This window comes from Dromiciops gliroides, chromosome 1 (genome assembly GCF_019393635.1).
Source record: "Dromiciops gliroides isolate mDroGli1 chromosome 1, mDroGli1.pri, whole genome shotgun sequence".
NCBI lineage: Eukaryota > Metazoa > Chordata > Mammalia > Microbiotheria > Microbiotheriidae > Dromiciops > Dromiciops gliroides.
Genome location: NC_057861.1, coordinates 504,096,438 through 504,114,076, shown reverse-complemented (window position 1 = coordinate 504,114,076; position 17,639 = coordinate 504,096,438). Strand labels below are relative to the sequence as shown.

Below are 17,639 nucleotides of genomic sequence, written 5' to 3'. Positions count from 1 at the left end.
TGAAAACTTGCTGAGATCAGGGAACATGTCTTCAGGATCCCACACAGGGCTTCAAAGGTTTGGGCACATAAACATGTCTTGAAACTTCATCAGGGGGCAGCTAGGTGATGCAGTGGATAAAGCACTGGCCCTGGATTGAGGAGGACCTGAGTTCAAATCCAGCCTCAGACACTTGACATTAGCTATGTGACCCTGGGTAAGTCACTTAACCCTCATTGCCCCGCAAAAAAGAAAAAGAAAAAAAAAAACTTCATCAGGACTTTTAAAGCCTATAATAGTCCTAAGAAGCTTCCAGAAGCCCTGACTTGGAGTGAAGGTCAATGTATATTCAAAAGGGAAGGAAGGGGGACAGCTAGGTGGAGCAGTGGATAAAGCACCGGCACTGGATTCAGGAGGACCTGAGTTCAAATCCAGCCTCAGACACTTGATACTTACTAGCTGTGTGACCCTGGGCAAGTCACTTAACCCTCATTGTCCCATTAAAAAAAAAGGGGGTGGGGGGAAGGAAGAATTGGAGAAAATGAGGGAGGATGGGAAAGTAAATGAAACCCAGACCTTTGAAAAAGGAAAGCTCAGCTTGAATGTACTGGAGGCCCTGAAGAAAGGAGTCTCTTGTTGGCAGATTCCAGGGTAGCATAGTTCCACCTTCATTTTCTCCTTCATTGTTCTCAAGGAGCTCAAAGCACTTGACAGACTTGATCTGGCAGAAACTCCTAATTGCTGAAGGAGGGATACTTTCCTTTGCCTCTACTTTACATTTGTTGAAACTTGACTATAGAAGAGACTACAGACCCTACAGCTGGAAAAAGAATATGAATTCATTTCCCAGATAATGAGACAGTAGAAATGAGCCCTGGACTGGTCTCTGATTCCTGCTGGAACTTTTGACTCAACACCAAATAGCCCTAAGGGAAGTCACCGAGTCTCTTTAGGTCACCACAGAATCACAGAAATTTAATGTTGGAAGGGACCAACCCATATCCAAAAAGAAGCCTTGAAAGGACATATCTAATAGCCTCTACTGAAGACCTCCAGTGACAGGCAGTTCACCACTTCTAGAAGGAACCCACTCCCCTACTGAAATGCACTAGTTTTTTGGATAATTCTTCTGATGTTCAACCTAAATGCACAACTTCTACCCCTAGTTCCCACTTCTGCCTTCTGAGCCCAAATAAAACAAGTCTAATCTCTCAACATGGCAACCCTTCAAATAACTAGACAGTTAGGGTCTCCCTGAATGTTCTTCAGGCTAAACATACCCTATTCCGTCAATTTTCATATGATAGGGACTTAGGACCCTTCACCATCCTCCTGGTTACCCACCTCTGGACTTGTTTCAGCTTATCAACCCTTGTGGCCAGGATCGAACACTATTTTCAGTGTGGTCTTGACCAAGGTGAGTACAAAGGGATTATCATCTCCTTATTTCTGGAAAATATTGAATGTTTTTTTTTTGGTTTTTTTGCGGGACAATGGGGGTTAAGTGACTTGCCCAGGGTCACACGGCTAGTAAGTGTCAAGTGTCTGAGGCTGGATTTGAACTCAGGTCCTCCTGAATCCAGGGCCGGTGCTTTATCCACTGCGCCACCTAGCCGCCCCTGTATTGAATGTTTTTGGCTGCCATATCACACTGTTGTTGGCCTATTAAGCTTGAGGTCCACTATAGCTCATCCATAGATCTTTTTCAGAAAAAAAATGTTATCCAGCCATGCCAAAGGTAGCCTGTCCTTGTGAAGTTGAATTTTTGAACTGGTATGTGGCTTTACATTAATCCTAATGAATCCTTCTTATAAAATTCAGCCCATTGTTCTAGGCTTTTGAATCCTGACTCCATTGGCTAGTGTATCAGCTATCTCTTCCACCTTGGTGTCATCGGTGAATTTGGATGAGCATGTCATCCAAGTCATTGTTAAACTGTTAAGTAGGACAGGTTCCCAGCACAGGTCCCTGGGGTCCTTAACTGGTGTCCTTCCTGCCAAGTTGACTTTGGATCTTTAATGACGATTTGAGTCCATTCATTTAGCCATCTCCAAACCCATCTAATTTATCATCCTCCAATCCATCAACCAAGAAGCATTATTATGTGTTTAATACTACACTATTACTGGGTGCCAGACATTGTGCTAGGTGTTGAAGATACAAAGAAAACCATCCTTGCCCTCCCAAAGGTTAAATTTTAATGGGGGAGACAACATGTAAGTAAGGAGTTTTATATATATATATATATATATATATATATATATATATATATATATATACACACAAGATACATATAGATTTGATGGAATAACCCTAGAGGGAAAGTCATCCACAGCTGGGAGAACTGGGGAAACACTCCTGAAGAAGGTGGCATTTAAGTTTTCTTCAAGGAAATTACAAGTTGTAAGAACATTCTAGGCAGGGGTGATAGCCAGTGCAAAGAGGATGAGATATAGGGGCAGCTAGATGGTGCAGTGGATAGAGCACCAGCCCTGGAGTCAGGAGGACCTGAGTTCAAATTTGACGTCAGACACTTGACACTCACTAGCTGTGTTACCCTGGGCAAGTCACTTAACCCCAAATGCCTCACCAAAAAAAAAAAAAAAAAAAGGATGAGACAGGAGATGGAGCATCATGTATTGGAAGTAACCAGTAGGTCAATATTAATGGATGGTAGAGTACATGAAGAGAAAGAATGTGTGAGATTGGAAAGACAGAAAGGGACTAAGTTGTGAAGAGTTTTAGGAATTGATATTTGATTCTAGAGGTAATGGGGACCCACTGGAGTTTACTGAGTAAGGGAGGTGATATGATCAGACCTACACTTTGATAAGATCTCTTTGTAGATGTGTAGAAGATGGACTGGAATAGGGAAGAGACTTGAGGCAGTGGAACCAATTAGAAGACTATTACAGGGGGCAGCTAGGTGGTGCAGTGGATAAAGCACTGGCCCTGGATTCAGGAGGACCTAAGTTCAAATCTGACCTCAGACACTTGACACTTACTAGCTGTGTGACCCTGGGCAAGTCACTTAACCCCCACTGCCCATCCAAAAAAAAAAAAAAAGAAGACTATTACAACAGTCTCTGGGCTTTGCAAGCAGAGAAAATAACCTAAAATTTGCCATCTCTGCACCAGTCAATGCCATGACTTCCTCTTACTTGGGTGATCCATCATTGGAGAGAAATTTGGTGCCGAGGGCCTAAAATAAGGTGGTAACCATGTGTGTAGAGTGAAGAGGGCATATGATAAGAGATGTGGAGACAGAAAACAAATTTTAGAGACGTGGGGTGAGAGGGGGGAGATAAGGATAACTCTAAGAGTTTGAACCTGAGTAATATGGTACCATATAGAGAAACAAACAAATCTTTGTGAAACTATTAGTTCTGTTTTGGACATGTGTCTATATCACTCCAACTTTTCCATCTGAATGGCATACCTTGACAAATATTCTACTAAAATCTAAAGAACTTATGTCTACAGTATGCCCCTGGTCTACCGGTTCGAAGGAAATAAGAGTACTCAAATCATGTCTGCCCTTTGTATTGACGACTGCCTCTTCTATGTGTTCTTCCTTGACTAATTTCTATCATGATTTATTCTACAATTTCCCCCAAAGAATCTGTCAAGCCCATTGCCCTGTAGATTTTATGATAATTTCTTGCCTCTTTTTGAAAATCACGACACATATCTTTCTCCATTCCTGCAGGTACCCTGTTCCCCGATCTTTCAAGTATTGCTGACAGTGTCTTGGCCAGTCGTTGTTTTTTTCCCTAGTACCCAGGTCACAGTTCAAGTGACACGTTGAGTTTGGACTGGTTTTTCCTCCAACTCATATAGCATTCTCTGTTATGGGCAGCTAGGTGGAGAAGTGGATAGAATACAAGACTTAAAGATTACAATACCCCGAGTTCAAATTCTGCCTCAGATATTTATTTAGCTATGGGATACTTGGGCAAATTACTTAACCTGTCTACCTCGGTTTCCTGACCCGGATTAAATGAGTTCAGATACCCAGCGATTTGGAAACCCTGGCCCATTATATAAATGCAAGCTATTATTAGTAATGATTGTTATTATTAGGATTCTCAGGGGAAAGGTCGGAGAGGATCCTTGCGAGGCCAGAGATCTATCCCCAGAGGGGTGGGGCGAGGGGATTACGGAACCCGCCCACCCCACGCCAGGTGCACGGCGCGGCCCGAAGTTGGAACACGCGTAGGACCGGGAAAAGAGCCCGTCGCAGCCTCCAGCCTGCCCCCTCCAGGGCGCGGGGGGCATGTGACCCAATGGCAGGCTTCCCGGGAGGATTACATGAGGTCACCGTCACGCCGGGAGCCGTGATGCCGAATCACTCCACTCCGGCCCCGCACGCCTATTGGCTGCTCCTCCCTGGTTCTACGGGCGGGGATCCTCCCTCCTTCCCCCTCCCCCGGCGCTCGGGAACCAAACTTTGCCAGGAAAAAAAGTCTAGCTTCGCGCCCGCCCATTGGCTACTCGAGCCGTAGCTCCGCCCCGGCCACACGTGGTTCGGCTGAGCCAGGCTCTGGGCGTCTGGGAAAGCTTTTAGTGGCCTTAGGGGTGGGAGGTTTCCTTAAAACCCCTTTCTCCTTCTCCCTTCCCCCATCTGTACCCCCGGGCCTCTCCCTTCCGTAGGTGGGACTCCTTATAATGATCATAATAAACTATACTCCACACTCAGTTTCTTCCCCCTCCCGCCAGGCCGGGAATTAATTGCTCTGCCTCTCACCCTTGATCTTGGACTCCCCAGCTGCCTGCAGTGATCTACAGGGTCACCCCCTTCTGCCGGGGCCAGGTCTCTCCAAAACCACCTCGAATTCGTCAAGTCCTAGCTTACACCTTCTGTAGGAAGCCTTCCCCCCAAACCCTCTTCATTTCCAGGGCTTCCCTCTTTTAATTATTTCCTATTTATCCTGTAGATAGCTTGTTCGGTTGGTATGTTGTCTCCCCATTAGATGCTTCTTTTTGTATCTATCGAATAGCACCGTGCCTGGCACGGAATAGATGATTAATAAATGTTTACTAAATTGATATATTCTATATGGATACTTATACATGTACATACTGTTTACCTGGGTTAGAACCCTAAACTAAGACCCTCCCTCCAGTATACATAATAACAACGTCTTGCACATAGTAGGCACTTAATAAGTACTTGTTTATTGAAAGCCCTCCCCATTTCCAAAGCACTCAGGTCTCAGCTCAGCAAAATCCCTACTATGCCCACTTTACAGATATGGAAACAAGCCCAGAGAGAAAAATGACCAAGGTCAAATAGCAGCCTTGTGGTTCTCAACCTCCAGCTCATATATCTTTTATGCTATGTGGCCTCTCTACTGATCCCTGGTTTGCACTCACCCCTTCTTGCTCACTCCTGGCTTGGCAGGAATAGGTACTGACTGAGTCCTGTGTGAGAGAGTGGTTATACAGCAGTGTCCCTGGAACATCAAACGTGGCCTTGGTTGCCCACAGCTAAGGAAGGTTAGGAACTTCTTAACCTCTTCCCCATTCCCCACTCCTAAATACTAGAGCCTCCTCTCCTCTCTTCTCCTTTCCATACTTCTCTCCTCTCTTGTTCTCTCCTCTCCTGTTCTCTCCTCTGCTCTCCTTTCCTCTCTTCTCCTCTGTTTAGGCTACCAGTTAACCAGCCCTAGACCCTTGTACTTTGGATATTGTCCAGCTTTTAGGGGACTGGGTGAAGTGAGGTGGGGTTTCAACCTCCAAATGCTCCATCCGAGGAGGGGAAGTAGGAAGTTGCATCAGCCCTGATCTAGGCTGGGATCTGTCCCTCTAAAAGATTTCAAAGTCTCTGCAAATCACTTACTTTCCATTGGCATCTCAGGGAGGTCAGAAAACTGCTAAAAGACCCCAAAGCCTTAGAACAAGGATGACCTTTGAGAAATTTAAATGGAGAAACTCTGTATTCTGTTACTTTTTCTCCCTCTTAATTGGGGAAGGGGTAGGGATAGGGAAAATGAAAACCACACATGCCTCTTCTTCATCCTCCATTGTGGTGCCCAGCATCCCCAGATTATTTCTATCTGAAAAAGGTCTGAGGTACTACAGGCTCAAGGGAGCAGATAGATGTTTACCCAATCAGAGTCCCATGGCATCACTGAAGGGAGATATTTAGTTGGTGAAGAGGTCCTTCCTTGAACTCTCAAATAACAACTGATTGTGAGGTGGCTCTTGGTTTAACAAAATGGGTGGCCTTCAAACAGAACTACAACCCCCTTCCCCCATATTTCCCAACTCCGTGACTTTTCTATGGCTAACTTTCCACTGTAGCCACTAGGGAGAGTTACAGAGGGGGATACTTCTGAGATTTTAATTTTCCTACCTTTTTCTTCTCCAAAGGTACACCTTGCTAATCCTGTCACTTGAAACACTTCACATCCAGTTGTCAGCTGTTTTCAAGTATAGCACTATGCTGTTCAATTGTTTCAATCGTGTCTGACTCTATTACTCCATTTGGGATTTTCTTGGCAGAGATACTACAGTGGTTTGCCATGTCCTTCTCCAGCTCATTTTACAGAAGAGGAAACTGAGGCAGACAGGGTCTGCCCAGGGTCACACAACTAGTAAGTGTCTGAGGCCAAATTTGAACTCAGGACTTCAGGCTGGTACTCCATCCATTTGCCACCTAGCTGCCCATATTTTTTTTTGGAGGGGGGGTGAGGCAATTGGGGTTAAGTGACTTGCCCATGGTCACACAGCTAGTAAGTGTCAAGTGTCTGATGCCAGATTTGAACTCAGGTCCTCGCTGCCCATATTTTTAAAGCATAATACTTCCTATAGAAGGAGTGATTTGAGGAAGATCGTCCACATGTGAAACTTCAAAATTACAATCACATTATTGGATTAGCTTGGCACAGATTTAAAGCATTAAATCTCTTCCAAGTTCTTCCTGTTGTCACTCCCCTTACAATGAGAAGATCTCTCCTTTGGCTCCAGCCACTGGAGTCAACTGTCCTTTCTTGCATGTTCACCCTACTGTCTTTCCCAGGCCCCTGCTGGTTTCCTCTCAGATCCTCCCATCTCTGGAGTAGCAGGGTCCATAGCTCAATCAAAAAGCAGTTATTAAGAGCCCTTTATGTGCCAAGTCCTATGCTGGGCACTGAGGATTCAATGCCAAAGCAAGACAGGGGGCCCTTCATGATCTTTGCCTTGACCTCAGTTAGTAACAGTTCTTTTCATAGTTATCTGAACCTTGACTTGGCTGGTAAACTCAGGATTCCACAAAGAACTTCTCTTAGCAACCTCTCTCCTAAGTGTATTGGTATACAGAAGATGGACCTCCAGTCTCAAGGGGCAAATCCTGGTTCTGGTGGTGATTTCACTTTTCTGAACCTCCCATAGTCACTAATGAGAATATTGGACTGGATATTATCTAAGATTCCCTTTGACACTAAGATTCTATTCAAAATCCAAGTTTTCTTCATAACTAAACCCTCAGCACCACTTGCCCATCTGGAAGAAATGAACTGGTTTAATGTTATAAATTTATTTTGTTATCACCATTGCCGTACCCATATGGTGTTCTACTCTGATTCTGAGGGAGGGAATATTTTGCTATAGCTGGTCAGATGGGATGACTATCACAGCCCTTTTGAATTGGCAGCCAAGTCAGAATCTATTAGGAATTTGGCTCTAAGATCAACAACATCTCAGAACCAAGGGAATACATGCTAACAGCAAATTTTGGGATGTGAACCAGCATTTTGGGCATTTAGTTGTCTTTTGGGAGGTAAAAGGGTGACTCTATATTATCTGGTTTATTTTAATCTTTTTCTGTATTTAATGAACACTTTAAAAAAGAACATTTTCATACACAAAGTAGATCAGGAAAAGAATACATGTTAAAATATAAATCTATTACATGCAGCTTGCTCTTTTAAAAATATAGGTATATACTAAATTCAGCATGTTATTTTCAAAGTTGCCCTGCTTTTCTGTGTTTCCTTCAGAACTTCCTTCTATTCTCTTCTGTGCATTTTAAAAAATGCTTCAATGATCCTCTTTCCTTTCTTTTCTTTTTGGGAATACTATTACTACATCCCTTTGCCCCTACCTAAATCCTCCCTCCTCAACAAAACAAAACAGAAACAAAAACAAAAACAAAAAAAAGAAAATGCAAGGATTCTTGTAACAAATAAGCGTGTGACCAAATGTTTTCAAATATGTGTTCCATGTTCCCTTTTCTAGTAGGCTACATAGCCTATTTTTCTATAAGCTTAAGCGACACAATTTGTCTTTAAGAACAAGCACAGGTTCTACTCATTTCACTTTGTATCAGTTCATGTAAGTCTTCCCAGGTTTTTCTGAAAGCATCCTACTCATCATTTTTTGTTTGTTTGTTTGTTTTTTGGGGTGGGGCAATGAGAATGAGGGTTAAGTGACTTGCCCAGGGTCACACAGCTAGTAAGTGTCAAGTGTCTGAGGCCAGTTTGAACTCAGGTTCTCCTGAATCCAGGGCTGGTGCTCTATCCACTGCGCCACCTAGTTGCCCCCTGCTCATCATTTTTTAATTGCACAATAGTATTCCATCACAAGGACAGATAGGTGATGAAGTGGATAGAACAGTGGAACTGGAGTCAGGAAGACCTGAATTCAAATCCAATCTCAGATATTTATTACCTGTGTGACCTTGGGCAAGTCACTTACTGCACTTTACCTGTTTCCTCATCTGTAAAGTAAGTTGGAGAAAGAAATGGCAAACCATTCCAGTATCTTTGATAAGAAAACCCCATATGAGATCACGAAGAGTCAGATAAGGCTGAAACAACTGAACAAGAACAAGACAAATTCCATCACAATCACATACTACAACTTATTCAGCCATTCTCCAACTGTGAATAACAGCTATTCTCAGCAATACAATGATACAAAACAATTCTGAATGACTCAATGATGAAAAATACTACCCACCTCCAGAGAAAGAACTGATGGTGTATGAATGCAGATTGAAGCACACTTTTTTTCTCTTTATTATTCTTGGGGTTGGGTTTTGTTTTTTTTTTGGTCTGTTTTCTTTTGCAACGTGGCTAATTCAGAAATGTTTTGCATGACTGAACATATATAATCTATATCAACTTGTTTGCCTTCTCAAGGAGGGAGGGAGAGAATTTGAAAGTCAATTTTTTTTTTTTTTTAGTGAGGCAATTGAGGTTAAGTGACTTGCCCAGGGTCACACAGCTAGTAAGTGTTAAGTGTCTGAGGCCGGATTTGAACCCGGGTACTCCTGACTCCAGGGCTGGTGCTCTATCCACTGCGCCACCTAGCCACCCCTAAAGTCAAAATTTTTTTTTTTTGCAGGGCAGTGGGGGTTAAGTGACTTGCCCAAGGTCACACAGCTAGTAAGTGTCAAGTGTCTGAGGCCGGATTTGAACTCAGGAACTCCTGAATCCAGGGCCGGTGCTTTATCCACTGTGCCACCTAGCTGCCCCCTTAAAGTCAAAATTTTTAAAAAGAATGTTAACATTTTTTGTTCGTGTGTACTTGAGAAAAAATAAAATGAAAAGTAAAAAAAAAATTTTTTTAAGAATTAGCACAGGAACTGAAGTGTGAGTATCAGTAGTCCAAGGTAGTAGTTGCAAGTCTGCTACTGACTCTCTGTGACTTGGTTCCCTTGTCAAATAAATGAAAATAATATTCCCTTATCTCTCTCAGAGGGTTACAGTGAGGACAAGGGATAAGAGATGTTGGATGAAGGTGCTTTGAGACATTAAATGTATTTATTACTCTATAGGAATCTGGGAAGCAGATGGGAGCTTGGGCCACCATTGATGTATGCCTCCTTTGGCTCAAAAGGGATGAAAAATGCAATGTGTACTTATAACTGCTTGTCTGATGAAAACCACATTATGTATCATGCCTCTCAAGTCTTCCAGATCTACCCTTTCCCCAGACTGGGTGAAGAGATTGAGAAAAACTCACCCATCTCCAGAGCTGAAGTCATCCAGACAAATGCCCAGTAACTACTGATTATCAACCTAGCTCTGGATCCCGAAAGAAGGGAGATCAGAGCACAATCTAAACATCAACAAAGTATTTATTGGGTCACTCTATTCAGCACAGGAATAAAAATGATTAAGAGATAAAGTCTAGGGGCAGCTAGGTGGCTCAGTGGATAGAGCACCAGCCCTGGATTCAGGAGGACCTGAGTTCAAATTTGACCTCAGATATTAACACTTACTAGCTGTGTGACCCTGGGCAAGTCACTTAACCCCAATTGCCTCACACACACACACACAAAAGCATAAAGTCTCTGCCCACAAGAAACTTATAGATTAGTTAAGAAGACAAACACCCTGGGGCAGCTAGATGGTGCAGTGGATAGAGCACCAGCCCTGGAGTCAGGCAGACCTGAGTTCAAATCCAGCCTCTGACACTTGACACTTACTAGCTGTGTGACCCTGGGCAAGTCACTTAACCCCAACTGCCTCACCACACACAAAAAAAAAACCCCTCCCAACAACAAATAAAAAACAAGAAGGCATACACCCCAGAAACAGATGTTGTAATCTCTCTGCACCTTTCATGAGATGCTTAAAGGAGAAAAAATTGCTTCTAGCGTTGGACCTTCTCCAAGTTGAGCTAAGCTGGTCTTTGGGAGGCTGACACACACACAGTCTGTGGATCCCCCATCACCAAGGCCTAATTTGATAGGGACTACTAGAATTTGTTTGTTCCTCTGTGGGACCTATAACCCACAATCATTGACATACCAGGCATTAAAATAAGACCTTAGTGGAGGAATAAAAAAATGTGAAAAATGTGAAAAAAGGAAAATTTTTTAAAATCAAAATTTGATAAAAACCAAATGCCAAAATGTATCACAGAGGGAACCATTGCCAATCATTAAACATTTATCAAGTGCCCACTATGTGCCAGGAACTGTGCTTAGAGCAGGCAAAAGGGGCAGCAAGGTGCTACAGTGGATAAAGCACCAGCCCTGGATTCAGGAGGACCTGAGTTCAAATCCAGCCTCAGACACTTGACACTTACTAGCTGTGTGACCCTGGGCAAGTCACTTAACCCTCATTGCCCTGCGAAAACAAAGAAACAACAAAGGCAAAAAAGTCACTGCCCTCAAGGAGTTTAGAATCTAATGGGGGAGGCAACATGCCTAATATGCCAACAAATATCTACAGGATAAGCTTTATACAGTATAAATAGGAAATAATTAACAAAAAGGAAGGCTTCAGGTAAAAGATGGGATTTTAGTTGGGACTTAAAGAAAGCCAGGGAGGTCAGTTGGTGGAATGGAGGAGGAAGAGTTCTAGAGGGGCTATTGAAACAGCAACTCAGAGAAGGAAGAGACTTTCATTGCTGAAATAAAGATTTCACCGACTACTTTTTTTTTTTAGACTGTGTCTCCTTATCTCTCACCCAGGTTTCTGACCTTCGGGACACCTTGGCCCAATTTTCTGTTGGCCCCTCTTTAGGCACTCACTCTTCCCCTGGGTTTAACTGTATTTGCTAGACTTCTGATTGGAACATCCCAATAACAGGCTTTAGACTTATTGCAATTCAGAACTACCAAACAAGTGATTATCCAGCCTGAGACTCCCTAGTAGTAAGAACTAGAGTCATGAGCCACCAAACTCAGCCAACTCCTTAGTTTTACAGATGAAGCACCTGTGGCTGTTCATTTTTTGGTCTATTTTTGACATTCTTAAAATTATTGAGGACCTCAAAGAGCTTTTGTTTATGTGAGTTAATATCTTTTGATATTTACTGTATTAGGAACTACAGGCTGAGAAAATTTAAATATATTTTTTAATTTAAATGAATAATAGGCCTATTATATTTTAACATAAATAACATGTTTTATGAAAAATAACTGTATTTTCCAAAACAAAAAAAAATCTGTGAGAAGACTGGGATTATTTAACATATTTTTGCATATCTTTTTAACTTCTAATTTAAATAGAAGAGTTTATTTTATATTCTGACTTAAATAGGATTCTCCTATCTGCTTTGGCATGAATGAGACATGTTGGTTTGCTCTTCACATAAAAAGAAAATCCGGCTTCACACGGATAAGCAGTTGGAAAAGGTAGGTACATTTTAAATAGACAATTGACTTCTTAGTATGATTATGAAAATGGTTTTGACTTGGGGACCTCCAGTTGTCTTCGGACCACACTTTGAGAACCATTGGATTAGACCTCAAGTTCTCTCTCCAGTTAAAAGGTAGTGAAGGTGAGGCAGGAATATATGACTGGTGTCCGGATCTGCAGATCGCTTCCTTTCGGGCAGGCTCCAGGTGATCTGCCCAACCTGGCCAGCCGTGGGGAGGCTTGGCTGTTGTGCTCCAGGATCTAAATGAGAATCTTCCCCTCGGAGGAGGGGGAGGAAGGGACTAGGGGATCAGGAAGCTGCAAGTACAGGGCTATCAGTCACAGTCGGGGATCTTCACAAATTCGGGAGCTGGGGGGGGGGCTCTAGCGAGCCAGCGCTTCCCAGGCGGGAGGGGGGTCTCAGGAGGGTGCCAGACAGGCGAGCTGCCCTGCGCATCCAGGGCCCCCTCCAATCCCCCCGCTGACTTCGGCCCGGAACCCTAGAGCCGCCACACACTGGGCAGAGCCCCGTGCTCCCCATGCTCTCTCGCGGCGCGGAGCCCCTCACCCCACAGTCCCCTGCAGGTCCAGCCTCCCAGCTCCACGTGGTCCTCACAAGCGGGCTTGCGCTGCCCAGGCCTTAGGTAGCCCGGTTCGTCCACTCCTTCCTCCGCTTTCGAGCGTCCCCAGAGCCTCGGAGTTCGGGATGGGGCTGTCACTCAAACGCGAGGGCGGGGGGTGGGGGGCAGGATGGGGTGGGGTGGAGACACCCGGGACCGACGCCCCGCCCCGCGCCCTCTCCCTCCCTTCCCCCTCCCCGGGGCAGTTAAGCGACCAACTTTTTGCGGGCATGGCGCCGGGGGCGGGCGGGTGGCGACCCTGGCACTAACTTTGTTTCAGGAACTGGGCGAGGCCACTGCACGCCGGCGGGCCCGGGGAGAGTTCGGGGCGCGCACGATTTCTCCTTCGGGAAGAGTGCGGTCCATGGAGCAGAGCTAAGGGAAGGCACCGGGAGAGGCGTGGTGTGGGGAGAGGAACGCCACCCAGCCCGGAGAAGGCGTCCGGGGTCCGGCAGACCGGAGGCGGCGGCGGCGGAGCTTCGGGCCCCCTGCAGCCGCCAAGATGAATGGCCTGTCCTTCGACGAGACGGCCTTGGATCCCTCCCTGGCCCTGGGCGAGTCCAGTGACATCGACTCGGCTCTGCTCAGTGACATCGAAGGTGGGTGCCGGGGAGGGAGGAAGGGGGTTGCCGGGGATCCTCTCCGTGGACCTGGACGCTTGGGAGCCCGGCTGGGAGAGGATGCATGGCCCGAGGGACGGGGTTGTGCGCGCCCCCCGTTGCCCTCCCCGGGACTGGCGGTAGCCCTCCGGGATCCTCAGCCCGTCTTGGCTGTTCCTCGGCGTCGAGGACGTGTGTGTATTCGTGCTTCTGCGCGTGTCTGTGGCTTGGGACTCGGTGCATGGCTGCGGAGTGTGTCTACGTGTGTTTGTGCATCTATCTCCGCGGGCACCGAGTCCCTGGGATGCGCGCACGGTTGGGGACTCGCCGTCTGGGGGCACACTTGGAGACTGGGATTCCTTCCCCCCACCAGACCCTTTTCCGGACCGCTGTCCGGACTGAGGGGGGTGGGGGTGGGGGGACTCATCCCTTCCCGGAGAAGCCGTAACGCCTGTCGGGGCGGCTGGGGCGAAGGGGGCTACTAAATTGTGCGGCCCAAGCCCCGCCCCCTCGAGGGCCCTGGAGCTCGTGACGTCAGCGTCAGTCAGGGAGGTTACTATCGGTCATTCCCTTGGCTCGCCAGAGTTCACTGAGCCCTGCTGGCTGCGGGCTGCCGCGAGAGGGTGGGGGTCGGGGGATGGAGGGGGAGAAGAGGGGAGGAGACGGGACTGGAGGGGTGTGGGTTTAAGGCTTAAGACCGTCCGCAGACGCCCAACAATTCTACCCTAAGTAGCCGCCCGACAAACGTCCCAGAGTCCGGATGGGGGTTTTCTGAGCAAAAGCTAAGCCCGCGTTCTCTGGCCCATACACGTGGACTTTACGATTAGCCGGTGGCTGGGAGCCAGAAATGGCCTTGAATTATACATTCTTGTAGCCCCTTTAAGCTTTGCAAAAGCACATTACTTCAAACTTCTCGATTGGTCCTGAGTACAACCCTGCGAGGTTGGTACTACAGGTATTGTGTTCATGTGGAGAAACTGAGGCTCCCAGATTGATTTGGCCACGGTCACGGTGGTGAAAGTCGCGAATGGGAGTCCCAGACTCATGAGTCCTAACTCCCAAGAACAGGGCTCTGATTCTATCAAAATGCATATTTTACTGGGGGCCAGATCATTTTTCTTTCATAAACTGGGGAACTGAGGCACTGATTAGTGAAGTGGGAATGGCGGAGATTAGGGTGTGGTAGATTAGTGAGAGATGGCTTTCGATTCTGGAAGATTCACTCAACAATAAACTTTTTATGTGATAACGCCTGTTGCCTGTTGGATAACATTGGGTACAGAGCATTCTCCTGGGGGTGGGGTGGGGTGGAGGAGGCTGGGAAGAGATGGAAAAAGATAGAAAGTTTAGATGAACATTAATAGCTGCTAGGTGGAGGACAGGAGTCAGGAAGACCTGAGTTCAAATAGGGCCTCAGTAATTTACTAGTGGTATGCCCCTGGGCAAGTCACTTAACCTGTTTGCCTCAGTTTCCTCATCTGTAAAATGAGCTGGAGAAGGAAATGGCAGACTACCCCAGTATTTTTGCCAAGAAACCCCAATGGGATCACGAGGAGTAGGACATAACTGAACAATGGCTGGCATTTATATAGGCTTTAAGGTTTGCAAAGTTGTTTACAAATATTATCTCATTTTATCCTCACAATTACCCAGGGAGGTAGAAATTAAGGCAAAGAAGTTTAGTGGCTTGCCCAGGGTTACCCATCTGCTAAGTGTTTGATACTAGATTTAAATTCAAGCCTTCCTGGCCCGGGTCCAGCAGTCCATCCACTGCACCACCCAGCTGTCTCTTAGATTAGAGAGGTGCCCATTCCCTTGGAATTTATAGCCAGGTAAGGGAATATACTTACACAGATAAAGGACAATACTGACATCCCTGCCTGCCCATTCTTTTATAATAATAATAATAATAATAGCTAATAATAACAATAGTTAGTATTTATAAAGCACTTACTATGTGCCAGAACACTGTGCTGCTAAGTGCTTCTTACCAATCTCATTGGATCCTCACAGAAGCCTTCGAGGGAGGGGCTTTTATTATACTCATTTACAGATGGGGAAACTGAGACAAACAGGTTAAAAGATTTGCCCAAGGTCACACAGCTAGTAAGAGTCTGTGGCTGAATTTGAACTCAGTTCTTCCTGATTCCAGATGCATAGTTCTATCTCTTGCAACACTTAGTTGCATCTAGTTCTGTTTCCTCCTGAAAACTCCTCAATAGGTCCACCCAACATGTTGGAGATCTTCCTTTTGAGCTCTTGACATTGCATGGATACCAATGGAACAAACAGGCTGTTCATTGGTTATTCAAATGATAATATCCCGTGTTAGGATCTAAATCACTTTCCCCATTCCAGTCCATACTTCACAACAGCTGCCAAAGTGACCATGTCACTGCCCTATTCCTTAAGTTCCACTGGCTCCCTATCCCCTCTAGGATCAAATAAAAATGTTGTCCTTTAAAGCTCTTCCCATCCTGGACCCTTCCTGCCTTTCTTATATATATATAATTTTTTTTTTTTGGTGAGGCAGTTGGGGTTAAGTGACTTGCCCAGGGTCACACAGCTAGTAATTGTTAAGTGTCTGAGGTCGGATTTGAACTCAGGTCCTCCTGAATCCAGGACCAGTGCTCTATCCACTGCACCACCTAGCTGCCCCCCCCAATATTTTTTTACATGTCACTCCCTTCCACAAACTATCTTCCTCACACGGTACTGCATTTACTGCCTCAGTGCTTTTATTCTCTCTGACCTCCATCCCCTCCCTCCTCACCTCTTAGCATCCCTGGCTTCTGTTAAGACTTGGCTCAGACATCACCCTCTACAGAACCCCAGCCCCTAGCAGCAGTTCTCTTTAAACCTTCCTTTACTCTATATGTATCTTGTCTCTTCCTATTTGTATACATATTGCTTCCTCCGTCCTAATGCCGCTTCCTAGAGGGCAAGGGCTATTTTTGCCTTTTCTTTGTTTCTCTGGATAATATTTGTAAAGCGCTTTTTTAGTGCAGTGCCTGGCACATAGTGATGTCTTAATGAAGTCTTGCTGCTTGATGGACTGATAGATGAGTTGGAAAGAAAAGTCTAGACAAGTCAAGGAATCACTTTCAAAGATTACAAGAGAGAGTTGAGCTGAACTTTGAAGGGAGAGAGGAATTTTAGGAGGAGCTTTTGGGGTTGGAGAACTCAGTTCCATTTCTATGCAGGGGGAATTTGCTCCAGCAAAGGGGACTGAGGGCAGGCCAATAAGGAAGTGAAATAAGTACTTATATGCTAGGCACTGTGCTAAGTGCTCTATGAATAGTACTTCATTTCATCCTCACTACATCCCTGGGAGGTAGGTACTATTTTACAGAGGAGCAAACTTGAAGTAGACAGAGATTTAGTGACTTGCCCAGGGTCACACAGCTAGTAAATGTCAAGTGTCTGAGGCAAGATTTGAACTCAGGTCCTCCTGAATCCAGGGCTAGTACTTTATCCACTGTGCCACCTAGCTGCCCCCAGGGTTAAGTATCTCTAATGGATCCGACGGGCTTTGGGGGAAGGCAGTGAAGATTTTTGAGTCGAGAAGTGATGTAATCACAGTGGTGCAGTGTCAAGAATATTTTAGTTGTTGAGTCATGTCTGACTCTTCCTGACGCTATTTGGTTTTGTTTTTGGCAAAGATACTGCAGTGTTTGTCATTTCCTTCTCCAGCTTATTTTATAGATGAGAGACTGAGGCCAACAGGGTTAAGTGACTTGCCCAGGGTCACACAGTTAGTACATATCTGAGGATGGATTTGAAGTTAGGAAGATGTCTTCCTGCCTCCAGGCCCGGTACTCTATCCACTTTGCCATTTAGCTGCCCCAATAATATGATAGCACTGGTGTGAAGGAAGAATTTAGAGAAGGGATAGATGAAAAACAGGAATAGTTGAGAGGCTATTACAGTAATCTAGGTGAGAAGAGGTGACAGCTTGGCCTGGGGAGGCTGCTGTAGAGGTGGGCACAGATGTGAGAGGTTTCTAGGAGTTAGAATGAACCAGACTTGGCCACTAGATCTAATCAGGTAAGAGACCAAACGGTCAAGCCCCTCCTGACTCACCCAAGGTCATACATTTAGTAAGTTAGCAGAGCTAGAATTTGAATCCAGGATTCTTGACTCCAAAGATGGTACTTTTCCTGATGTCCTACAAATTAGGAGAGTGAGGGAAAGAGTCCAATATGACTCTGAGGTTATGACCCCAGGTGATACCACTGACAGAACTGGACTAGAGTTGGGGGAGGAGCTGGTTCGAGGAAAAGGATGAGTTCGGTTTGGGACATGTTGAGGCCCAGGTACTAGTGCTAGAAGGTCAGTGACACAGTGAGTGCTTAATC

General features: G+C 45.5%; 1 protein-coding gene across 1 annotated transcript in view; it reads left to right on the top strand.

Moving 5' to 3' along the window:
- Positions 1–12,871: 12,871 nt before the first annotated feature.
- SREBF1 (sterol regulatory element binding transcription factor 1) overlaps positions 12,872–17,639 on the top strand; it is a 68,863-nt gene continuing 64,095 nt past the window's right edge. Inside the window, 1 exon segment of the mRNA XM_043982780.1 lies at positions 12,872–13,281. Coding sequence (XP_043838715.1) covers positions 13,185–13,281 — 97 coding nt within the window. The 5' untranslated portion in view covers positions 12,872–13,184.